Source organism: Copadichromis virginalis, linkage group LG14 (genome assembly GCF_057382275.1).
Source record: "Copadichromis virginalis isolate Kocher_CV1m ecotype Utaka linkage group LG14, C_Virginalis_male_GT1.1, whole genome shotgun sequence".
In the NCBI taxonomy this organism is placed as follows: domain Eukaryota; kingdom Metazoa; phylum Chordata; class Actinopteri; order Cichliformes; family Cichlidae; genus Copadichromis; species Copadichromis virginalis.
This window is the reverse complement of record NC_140631.1, coordinates 10410901-10423261: the sequence shown is the minus strand read 5'-3', so window position 1 is coordinate 10423261 and position 12361 is coordinate 10410901. Positions and strand designations below refer to the sequence as shown.

Genomic DNA, 12361 nt, shown 5'->3' with positions numbered 1-12361 from the left:
ATGGATGTAATAAAAATATCAGAAGGTACAAGATGTGACATCTTATTTGCAAATACTGAAATTCCTCATTATTGACTAATATTTATATCACATTAATATTTATATTACCACTGCGAAATATATCTAATGTATATCCCTTATAGACTATTGTCCAGGTAGTATTTAAAAGCCTTACTAGCAGCATATTACATAATATCTGAATTATTATTTATCACCGTAGATCATGAAACAGAGTACTACAGTGCCTCTTTGCAACATCTGCTCTGTGACATTTAATGATGATTAATGCATTTGTTAAAAAAAAAAAGAGCAACAACGGGAAGAATCACTGATAATGAAAACACCTAGATGTTTGGTCATGCGTGATTTACTCGCATAATTACTGATGGTGTGTTTGAGTGAGTATCTCACACACACAAACACACACATGGAGCGCTTCCATCGTGTTCTCGCTCTGTCACACACTTCCCCTGTGTCGCCTCAGTATCCTTGCATAGCCTCGGCGTGACACTGCCTCTAATGTCTCCGTCTGCAGTGTACAGTAGGTATCACTGCACAGACGCGAGAACACAATGGATGGCAAAAATGTAAATGCAGGAGAAAATCGTGTGTGGCGGAAGAGTGAAAAACTGTTTGTATGGTATGATGGGGAGGGGTGGGGTGGGGGTGGGGGGGATAAACACGGTGATGGAGAGTGAGTGAGAGGGAGCCAGAGGGGGGAGGAGCAGAGAGATGATTCCTCGCTCTAATCCTCTAGACACACGCTCGGTCTGGCTGCCTACTGGCTCAGAGAGACAGAGGGAGAGAGACGGAGGCAGGTGGAGGGCGCACACAGAGAGAAACCAAGTGGGAAGGAAAAAAACAAGATGAAGGGAAGAAAGGAAAGGAGCGCTGCCTCGTAAAGCACGCTGACAGAAACAAACAGAGAGAGAGAGAGGCAGGGAGGAACTGGATAACCCAGCGACTCCGGCACGGTTTCTAGCAGAGGGAAGGAGGAGGAAGAGTGCGATGCTACAGTGCTGCTCTGCCTGAACCAAAGCAGGAGGGAAGGAAGGAGCAACAGAGAGGAGGAGGAGAAGGAATCCCTCGAAAAACAGCCTGAAGAGTGGACAGAGAAACAGGATGGAGGAGAGGAGAACACGCAGAAACCCCTGGCTGCTCAGGCTCACATGAGTGTATGGACCTCTGCCCGGCCGGAGTTACTACAAGATGCTGTCAAAGAACGAGCATACGAGGGCGTAGTGTTAGTGTGCGAGCGATGGATGTCTGTTTGCACAAACTACGGCCGCTCCGCAAAAGTCAGCAGAAGTAGACGAGAGGCTCGGGTCTCTGTCAGAGCAGGTGTGTGCGAGTGTTGGTGTGAGAACATAGGACACACCAGCTGTTTTAGGAGGTAAACAGAGCCGGGGTAGCCCAGAGGAGAGGAGAAGGAAGACACGTTCACGTGAAGAAGTGCATGGAAGGCGAATCGCACACGCGGAGTCAGGAGTCACAGTTAGTGGTGTGAGGAAAGCGTGGCGGACAGCACATTTAATAGAAGACACGGAGTTTACAATGAGGTGTCACTGAGGTTCCTGACTTCTCTATACCAAACCAGCCACCTGAAGCCACTCCCTACCTCAACTCAACCTAACAAGTGGACTTGAACACTGAGAGACAAGGACGAATAAAGCTTTGATTGATTGATTGATTGATTGATTGACTTGAACCCCAGCTGTCTGGGAAGCCCACCTGAAGTGGGGTCAGTCCTGACTTTCTGTGCCCAGTGGATGCCTCCTGACTCCAACCATGGGAGAATGGACCATCCTAGAGCGCCTCCTGGAGGCTGCTGTGCAGCAGCACTCTACTATGATTGGAAGGTGAGCTGTTGAAGACGTGAATGCTATCTTTTAATTGAAATTATGTGCATGTGTCCTTATCTATATGTGTTTCTACAGTATAGTAAGTGTGTGCATGCTGACTGTGAGTCCCTCTGTGCTCACATTCAGGTCCAGGGTGACGGGCTGCAGGTTGTGGGGGGTAGGTGGGTTAGTTTCTTTAATCTGTCTGGGTGATACGATGGGAGGGTTATGCAGCCATGAGGGCTACTATTAGTCCACACAGAGGACTAAAACATCTACAATTCTGTCATTCCCAGTTTTTGCCATGTGCTTCTCCACACTGATGCCTCCCTCCTTGCCGTAACATCAAGTTGGTTTCAGAAGCCAGCACGCTACACAAGCGTGACCCAGTTGACAATTTACCACAGTTTTCTTCACCTCTTGTCTTTTTCTGTCAAGTATGATGTCATCTTCTTTATCTTTACTCCCCCCCCCCCAAAAGAAAAAAATCCACGAGCCACAGCCGATCACAGCAGTTATGATTTATGCATTCTCTAACATGCCGAGATGTGTTGCATCTTAGTTGGAGTAACTCGTTCTCAGGGCCGCAGGACGAGCAATTATTCATGAGCATTTTAGCACATCGGCTCTGTAAACATTATTAGAAACGTCTTAACATTAAGTAAAGGACGTATTCCTGAGTATGAAGGCTTTCTCAGGATATGTGTGAAACCGCAAGTTCAACTTAAGTTCATGAGAAACCATCTGAATTTGCAGTTTAAACCAATTCCCTCCAGCTACTGACTCACCCTTGCTAGTGGTACTCTTGAATTATTGAGCGAATGAATGTTGGGCAGTTTATAAAGTAAACGATGCGTGGAGTTTGTTTTTTTTCTGGATGAGTCTTCTTCTGCTTACAAAACTCTGATACATGGTTTGTCAGCATTTGCTTTCCCTCATTCACGAGACCCTGGGAGCACACTGTCCCTCATCATCTAGGCTAGTCATAATGGGTGTGGGGTCTCAGCAAAGAGCGGGAAGGAGAAAAGACAGAAAGAGAGGGTAGCTAAGGAGAAACTCTCAAAAAGAACAATGACATCTACGGCAGGCAGTGAAGGGAAAGGGTAAAAATTAAACAAATCAAAAAGCAGAGCAAGAGAACTTGGTTCCAAAGTAGAACGGGGATGAGGAGAACCGACAAGCGGAGTGCGAGATGTGGGAGACACGAAGCAGATGACGGAGAAAGAGTAAAAAGACAGAGTGAAGGCGAAGGCAGCGGGGAGCGCTTATTCACAGACAAGCGAGCAGACACATGGCTTCAGTCTGCAGGGCGTTGGTAGGAAGCCAAGAGGAGTCTCGTCACGAGATGGTGCTGCATGTCATGACCTAAGCAGAGCAAGCAGGACACCCAGAGGCTCAGATCATCTTTGCACAGATTATATCTATTGTACAGACAGCTGAAATGTTCAGAACACAGGAGGAGCCCATTAGAAATTTAAAAAAATATCCAAACATTCACATGGGCTTACCAGCAGCCCTTTCCTGCTTAAGTTGCATCTGCTCTGGCTCAATGAGTACCCTCACTCTAGATACTCATATGGCAATATTTGTAGCAAGTCTGCAAATTATAGCACCTGAAAAGTTCCCACATATCTACAGACAACAAAAGTTCATACATAATCTTTCTGATAAAACTGAGGTGGTACTTTTTTAAATAAAGAAGTTTTTATCATGAATACACCACCATCACTATCCAAGCTAAGGGCTCATTCTCCTTGTTGTGGTTTGCCTGGTTTCACTGCCAACACGCCACTAATGAAAGTTTTGGGCGAGACTCCTTATGTGTGATTTAGACTTCTGCAGGAAATTTACACTGTGAATTAATAATGTAACTGGAAACCCCTTTTAAACCCTTTAACACAATAACGTCCCATTAGATGATGGGGTGGCTGTAGCTCAGGTGGCAGAGCAGGTCAGCCACTAATCAGAAGGTCAGTGGTTCGATCCCAGGCTGCCTCCTGGCTGCATGCCAAATATCCTTGGGCAAGCTACTAACCCCGTGTTTGCCTACTGGTGGTGGTCAGAGGGCCCGGTGGCGCCAGTGTCCGGCAGCCTCGCCTCTGTTAGTGCGCCCCAGGGCAGCTGTGGCTACAATGTAGCTTGTGTGTGAATGTAGTGTAAAGCGCTTTGGGGTCCTCAAGGACTAGAAAAGCACTATACAAATGCAGGCCATTTACCATTAGCACTGGGGTGTCCAACTCCAGGCCTCAAGAACCGGTGTCCTGCAGGTTTCAGATGTATCCTTCATCCAACACAGCTGATTTAAATGGCTCAATTACCTCCTCAACATGTCTTGAAGTTCTCCAGAGGCCTGGTAATGAATTGATATGAATGAATGATTTGATTCAGCTGTGTTGACCCAGGGTTATATCTAAAACCTGCAGGACACTAGTCCTTGAGGCCTGGAGTTGCCCACCCCTGCATTAGCACTAGTTTTTTAATATGTAGAGTTCATGCTGCGGCAGGACCTAATTGCGATCTTTTCTTAAACCCAACCCTTTTGGTGCTTGAAGCTAACAAAAGCAAAAGTGAACAGTAAGTAAAAAGAGAGTTCCCACTCAAAATACGAACTCCAGTCTTCTGATAGACATCATTGCCAATGCCTAAAGTGGGGATTATGTTTTCCCTCTCTGCGAGTTTGCTAGCGTCTGCTTGGGTCCCAGTGATGTCAATGTCATCATGAGACAGTCAGCGAGAGGGTTCATGCAAGAGTGTGCATGCCTGGCTGTTTTCTGTGCCCGTGTGGACTTGTCTGTAAAGAATTTACATTACAATGCACCGACTATGCATGCGGCCAGGCAGCGGACTTTAAAGCAGTATAATAGGAACGACTACTTGCCTGTCGGGTCTCTAGCTGTCCGCAACCAAGTATAACTAAGGCTTTAAATGCACCTTCCTGTTCTTTCAATCAGGAGCATTTTTTGTTGGTGTCTAACATTGCAGCAGTTATTACATAATGGCACTGACATCAAAGAACACCTTGCGCATATGTGCAAGACCCCAGCGACTTTGACAGAACGGCAGTATTTGATGCCCTAGGATTGAGCTCAGGTTAGAAGTGGGTTAAAGGCTGCTGTTATATCAGCATTTGAATTCCAATTCCAAGACACAAAGCCATGTCCCAACAGACATTTTTGCAAAGACAGATATCGCTATCCGGTGGAGAGAAAGCGGGTTTCAGGCACTTCCACGCTTATAATTTGGAAGCAATGTCCATTTTTTATACCGTCTATGATGACATCAACGTGAATGTAAAGAGGCAATTTAAAGTTTCAACCCCACACCGAAAACACTGGTTGACACCAGTCTGTGTTTACTGTAGAAGTGTTTTTGGAACTACTTTGTCCTCCACTCCCACATTGTTTGACATACTGACAGACTGTGTAATGACCAGCTGATTGATAAACAGCTTTGCCTTTCTCAGGCAGTCTTGCCAACCGACCGCTTATTTTCGTTGCTTCTGGTGGGAGTGACTCGGATATTTATTCACTCATCATGAGATACACAGTCTGTTTATTGGAAATCTCAAACACATTGCTGTTTATCTCAGTCATGCTGGAGGACATTTTAGCAACTTGTCCAATTACAAAATGGATGAACATGGGGATTATGTCTGTTGTTTACTACGGTGAATGGACCAGCAGTGTAATGAGGTGGGTGCTTTGAAATATGTAGTCAAACTTCAGGCGGGCATTTGTAAGCAAGTTTGGGCTGGCGCTGTGGAAGTCAAAAACCGTGTGACTGCTCTTAAGTGTCAGTCTGACTTGCTGGCTGGGGCTGCTACTCGGAGCGCTGAGGGACCGGGGGACCGCTTCTCACTTTATCCTGGGGGAATCATTCTGAAGAGCTGCAGGAGAGTCAAGGCAAAGGTGGCCTGACCGGAAGGCAGGGAGCTGGAGGCTTGGCTGGTTCGAGGATCTGGGTGAGTGATGAGTCAGTGTGTTATCTAGAGATTTTAGTGTGTGATCAAGATCTGGCTCTGATGACAGCCACTTAACATGGACACTACTACTATGAAGGATCCAGCTGAGTCAGAGCTCTTCACGTGTTCTCCACAATAGAGTAAAGTTGTGAAGAAGGGGAGGATTTCCGGTAGCCGGAGAAGGTTGTTTCAGGTTCGGCAATGGATGTTGCAACCATTGGACGCAACAAGAGACCTGGAACTGTATCTATCATTGGTACTGCAGCTGTGAGTACTATCAAAACTGTAAAGACTAAATTAGTTATTATGTTCGACACTAAATTTGCCACAGATGTAGATGCAGAAACGCGTTCTCTGTATCTTAAAGAGAAACTTAATAGAGATGTCACCCACCAGAAAACTGTCAATATATGCAACAAGCCCAGTTCTTTCAAGGTTACTGCTGAATGTAATGACATTAGTGAAATGGTCAAAAAGTGCATCCAGCAGGGGAGATAATTGCATCTCCTGGTGTTAACATATTAGCATGATGATGTCTCTTCAGGTGTTGTCTTACAACTGTGGTGGCCTGCGTGGCCTACAGGGGATAAAGCTCGACATATCGTTGTGGACAGTTTGCTTGCAGAATGGGACATTTTATGTTTGCGAGAGACATGGTTACCTAAAAAAGACTTGGGAAACTTAACTACCTTTCCAAAATTTGATGTCAGCACAGCTATAGTCAGAGACAGAATAGCGGGGGGTGTGAATGTGCTTTGGGGCAAAGAAAAATGATGCTGTGATAAAGTCAGTTAGACTGGATGATCAGCTGGTGTATTGGTATACAATATACGCAGAAAAACAATAGTTTTGTTATCCTAAATGTTTATACTCCCTATAATCTTTCAGCCATGGATGAAAGACCTAAGCAAGGTCCAGAGTTTGAACAGAAGAAACTTGCGAATTCCAGATATAAGTATGCTATTCGCTTTATATTTAAAATGAGAAAGTTATGACTCTATGGCCAGGACAATGGTGAGTAATAAAGTCACAGATTTTTGGAAAGAAACCATCAGCCACCAGGCAAACCATCTCTACCGTGTGTGGTTGAAGATATTTCTGGGGCAGATAATATTGCAGCATTATGGAGACAACATTACATTACTGCATTATGGATCACATTACTGCAGCACATCTAAAAAATGCTCGTTTAAGCTCTTTTAGCACTCTGTTTCCCTGGTTTTATGATCCATACCAGACTCAATGTTGTGTATTTTGCTTTTCCCTGTTATTAAGGACAAAGCTGGACTAGTGAGCTGTCTGGATGATTATAGGCCGACGACACTAGCCAGTATTTTATCTAAGGTTCTAGAAAGAATCCTGCTTGATAAAGTGTGTATATCTCTTCTCTGGATAATCAGTTTAGTTTCAAGCATGGTATCAACATATGTATATGTGGACTTAAGAAAACAGTGAACTTGTATAGGACCAAAAATTCATCAGTCCTCATGTGTTTTATTGATGTGTGTAAAGCTTTTGATCGAGCAAACCACAGGAAACTATTGGTAAATTTAAACAATGTGTTCCTGGGTACATTGTGAGGGTTCTCTTTTACTGGCATGCTCATCAGTAGATCCAGAAGGTACACGTTGCATCCAAAGATGCAATGTCAGATGTTTGTAAGTGTAGGTGTTTGTACTTTAAAAGCACTTTTCAGGAAGTTAATGTTCACTTTTATAGAAAGTTTGAATGGTTCTGCTAACAGTATAATTTTAGCGCTCATGAATCCTACTGTGAATTTTTCCTGTTACTCATCCAGTCTAATGAATCAATGGTTGAAGTGTTTGTGTAAACTGATTTCTTATAACTGCGCTATGTGTAATATAAGATTTGTATTCATTGTAGATTCTATTTCTAATATTGTTTCATGTTTTAAATATATATATACATATATATATATTTTATGTTGTGCTTTTTCTGTGTAATCATGGACTTAAGTCTCTTAATAAAGCTTGTTTCCGTCAGTCCTAAACCCATTTGTCTCTCCCCTGCTATTTTCCTTCATCTCATTGGTCACTGAAGGTGGCGTCCTGTGAAAGAAGCACTGGACAGGTTGCTGTCCCTAAGGCGATGCCAGCGTGTGCCTGAGTCAATTTGTCATACATGAGTCACGCACACTTTAGCAGTAATATAACACTCCTTCGTGTAAGAATACACACGACCGTGACTGTAGAGTCCCTTCTACAGTCAGGGTTTATATGTATGTGTGTGTGTGTCTACAGAAACACTCAGGCTGTACGTAAAACGTGAGCTCTAACGTACTTTGGCAGCAGATCATGTGCGCTTGCTTTAGTTCTGCCTGCGAGTGTGTGTGTTCTTGTGCATCACCTGCTAGCAGTGATTTATTCTTCCCATTACGAGCAGCGGCCCAGGTGTAAATCGAGTTCTCCGGGATCACATGATGGACTGTGGCACTGCCTTTTGGTACACACAGCCTCTGAACACAAGCTGTGATATAACACTCGCCACTTAACTGCTGTCAACACATCACTCATTCTGTCGCTATGGTCCTCCTTCCATATGCGGAAGTGTCATTTGTCAGCTGCCATTGGCCAGCACGAGACTGCTAAACATGTAAGTCCATCCTCCCACCTCCTAATATTGATCTCCAATAATCGAATGGAAAGCGGCGCTTGATAGAAGACAGGTCGCTTAATGAAACAGACTTTCAGGCCTGTCCATTTGCAATACGAATTACCTCATGGGTTTAACTGACTGAAATGTTAAGTGAGCGATTAAAGCTCTAAGTACCTCATTGACTTTTTGCCTGTTAACATAAACCTTGATATTAATTAGCAGGCCAAATATTTATTCTTACAATGGCTTTCTCAATGAGCCACCCCAAAGACAGTAAAATAAAAGTTCAGTGATCAGCATCACCATTTATGAGCAGCAGTGTTAAACAGGTCCATTGACAGCCCTAATAGGCATGACTAGAGACAATATAAGAGAGAACAACCGCCCTCAAAGAATCCAGAATAAAAGCAAAACATTGAAACAATGAACACTAAGATTAAAGTTCATAAGATAAAAATATCAAGAAGCAAGTGACTCTCTGAAGCTACAAAACATGACTCTATGATACTAATAGTTCAAAGACATGATCCTCTCCATCTTTCAATTTTTCAATTTTATTCAGAATCTGCTGGGAAAAAGAACAACCTTAATCAAGCATTTGCATGTCTTTCTATCACACATTCGCTCTCTGGAGCCATCAGGACAAGTTTCTCTGGCTGATTTTCAGTCCTTATGTTGAGCCTCTTTAGGTGGCACTGCTCGTTCTTGGCTACCTGACAGCGGAGCCGGCGTATTTATGGAGTAAAGGCGTAAAGGAGTTGCATTTGCTCGAATTTTCTCATAAATAATTTTCTTTGTTGACTTCAGTAAATTCTTAAACTTAGCCAAATCAACAGATAATGCAGCACTCTGAGAGCTGGTATGCAGAAACACTCTCACTACTCAAAGTGAATATTTAAATACCTAATTCTCAAATACAACATGACTTTTCACATTTTTACAGAAAATTATACTCTTGCATATTTGGAGGCTAATGCTGTTATTTGCACATCAGCTATAGAGAAAATAACAATATTAATCAATTTTATATCAACTATATCATTTGTAATATATTGTATTTTTAAATTTAGTTTGGTACTTACTGTCTCTAAGCAACTGTGACCACATAATTCATTGGGATTAATAAAGTATTCTGATCTAAGGCCGGATTTAGACTTCTGTGAGGAATCTTTGTAGAGACTATGACCAATGTTACTGCCAACATTTCTGCTTGTGCTGCTACATTATTAATGTGTTAATTACCATGTGGTCGCGTCCTGGTGTTTTATATGCAGTGCAAGTTGACAAAAACGAATAAAATGCCGGGACTTTTTTCCCTGCTGGTTCCTGCTTTTTGTTGTTTATTTCAGGGGCAAACATACTTGTGATTCTAGTTTTTCCACTTCTTTTTATGTTTCCTCACATTGCATAGTATTTACAATCCACTTTGGGGGAATTTGTGAGTCCTTATATTGATGCTATGATTATTGCACCTTATATTGAGATGATGATGGTTATTCTCACTCTGTGAAAAGTAGCTGCAAATGCAAAGGAGGAACTGTCAGTACTGAAGAGAACAATCCCAGAAGTTGCGAGGTGCATTGACCTGATGTGTAGTTATATTTCTAGGGAGGTGCATGCTACATTACAGAGTAGGGTTTCAGAGGGGTTTGCAGCTGTGACGTTGCTACAGCATAGATTTCCCGGTGAAGCATAAATCCCCAGTAATCAAACAGTATTTACGCTGGCTTTGAACAGTCACACTTGAAGACAGGATAACAAGTTTTTTGCAAATCCTGATCTGTTTAACCCTTTCATGGATGAATTATGACAACCTCAATCAGGATTTTTTTTCTTAAGTATTTTTATTAATCTTTAGGCATGAAAAAAAGATTTTTGAACTTCATTATTTAAACATGTACTTTTCTAAGAGTTTGTCCACTTAGGAGGACAACATACATTCTGAATTTGGTGTAGAGTGACACATCAGTGTCCAATGTAGTGGTTTATGTGCAAGTATACCATCAACACTGACACAAATACAAGAAAACAGCCTTTGAATAGCTGTCACTGTGACCACCACCATGCGTGAAAGGGTTAAATTCCCAAACTGTAGTTTGTTCAGCTCTCGCTGTTTCTGCTTTAAAAAAAATGTAAAGAATTTACTGTAAGCCTGACCAAACGCACCCAAAGGTTTTCAGACACTGTTAGATGATCTGACGAGCACTTTGTCTGGAGCATTTTGAAGCCTTCGAACTGCTTAGATGTGCATTTCAAGTAGGCCTTCCAGCTTCAGTTCATTAACGTCTCCCTTCAGAAGAGAAGATGATGGAGGATTTCATTTGATCTCAGCGTGTCTGTGCACATGCAGACTTATCAATACTGTATGTTTCCAGTCAAGGTCTCCATCTCGTTCTTGACGAAGGCCTGCTCTCTCAGTGGGATTCCTCAGCACGGCTCTTGTAAATCTCAAGAGTGTTCACTCAGGGAGCTCATCCATATATATGTGTGCATGTATCTGTGTATGCCACTTTATCAGCACACTCCAATGCATGCATTAAGCTAAAACCAATATTTATTAGTGACCTTTGTTATCTGCAACTCGATGCGTCTCTGGTTGGTGGCAAGTTTCAGCTCTGTCGTCACATGACCTTTAGATCATGGTGCATTTATTTAGCAAGTCCCTGTGGAGCACTCGCAACCCCGTAGAGGCTACGCTCGATTTTGTTTGTACATAATTAGAATTAGCTCACAAATGATGCTATATTGCAGGAAAAAAAAGGAAAGAGGCTGCGATATCGAGTCGCTTGCGGCAGATTCCCCTGCGAGACTGTTAAAAAGACACTCTAACAGGGAGCCAAGTGAGACCGCCAACATGTATTCCCTCCATCCCTCTCTGTCTCTGCTTTCACACTTCCTTCCATTCATATGTAATGACCCCTGAGATGCTGCCGGCTGTAATGTCAGCGCCTTCACGGTGCTACCACACAACACTTATTAAAATGACCTCACATGTTATATTGCCAGATTATGAATTACTGATGGGAGTAAGACTCATGCCATTCCTGCTACATTAGATGGCTCCTACACAGCTGCTGATAAAACTTTAATTACATGCAGCATCTGGAAATGAAATATCAAACATAAGTTTATTATTGACAGTGCCTCACAAGTATGCACTAGTGTTCCTGCTCGAGATACAAAGATCCTGGAAATGAGCCCTCAGAGCAGGAAAGAGCTGCTCTTTAGCTGCTCACAGCCTTTCATGGCTGGAATACTACAACCAGCCTCCATTGGGATTACTATAGAGGCAGAGTTGTAGCTGGGGGAGAAAAAGAGAGCAACTGCATGTAATTACACAGCTCGTGTTCTCATTTCTTTTTGCTTACACCCCGTATCTACTTCCTCCCCCATCCTCTCGCTGTACCCCAGCTGCTTATTCTTCCTTGCTTCAATCTCACGCTCCACATATGCTAAGGTCAGGGTTGACATGGCATTTACTGTCATGCTCCTGGGTCATTAACCGAGCACCCACACTGCGTGCTTAACATTTATATGTTCTTAATGTATTTTCATTAGCGTACTGAGTCTCAAGCTCGTAGTTCCTGAGGATAGTCTTATTATTCGGCATTCCTTGCGTTTCTATTTGTTTCTAGCTCCCTTTTGTTTCTTGTTAAATCTTCTTTTGCTTGATTGGTTACACCTGTTTTATTTACCGACCACCTAATCAGCCTTTGTGTATTTGAACGCTCAGTTTGGGTCTGTCCCTGATTGCTCTTCACTTTCTTGCTCTGTTTTCTCTGAGGAATTTATTCCAAGTGATTTTGAATATTTGGATTCAGTTCAAAAAAACATTTCTAAACAGCATTAAAGAATGATTTTGATTTTAAATACTGTGTACTGCATTTGGGTTTCACAGCTGCCTATGACATTTACAGGCTGACAGCTTACTGGTTACACTGTA

At 42.8% G+C, this 12361-nt stretch overlaps 1 protein-coding gene across 1 annotated transcript in view; it reads left to right on the top strand.

The window, feature by feature from the left end:
* The first annotated feature begins 791 nt into the window (after positions 1-791).
* gjd1b (gap junction protein delta 1b) overlaps positions 792-12361 on the top strand; it is a 32927-nt gene continuing 21357 nt past the window's right edge. Inside the window, exon 1 of the mRNA XM_085479264.1 lies at positions 792-1859. Coding sequence (XP_085335390.1) covers positions 1789-1859 — 71 coding nt within the window. The 5' untranslated portion in view covers positions 792-1788. The remainder of the gene's footprint in view (positions 1860-12361) is intronic.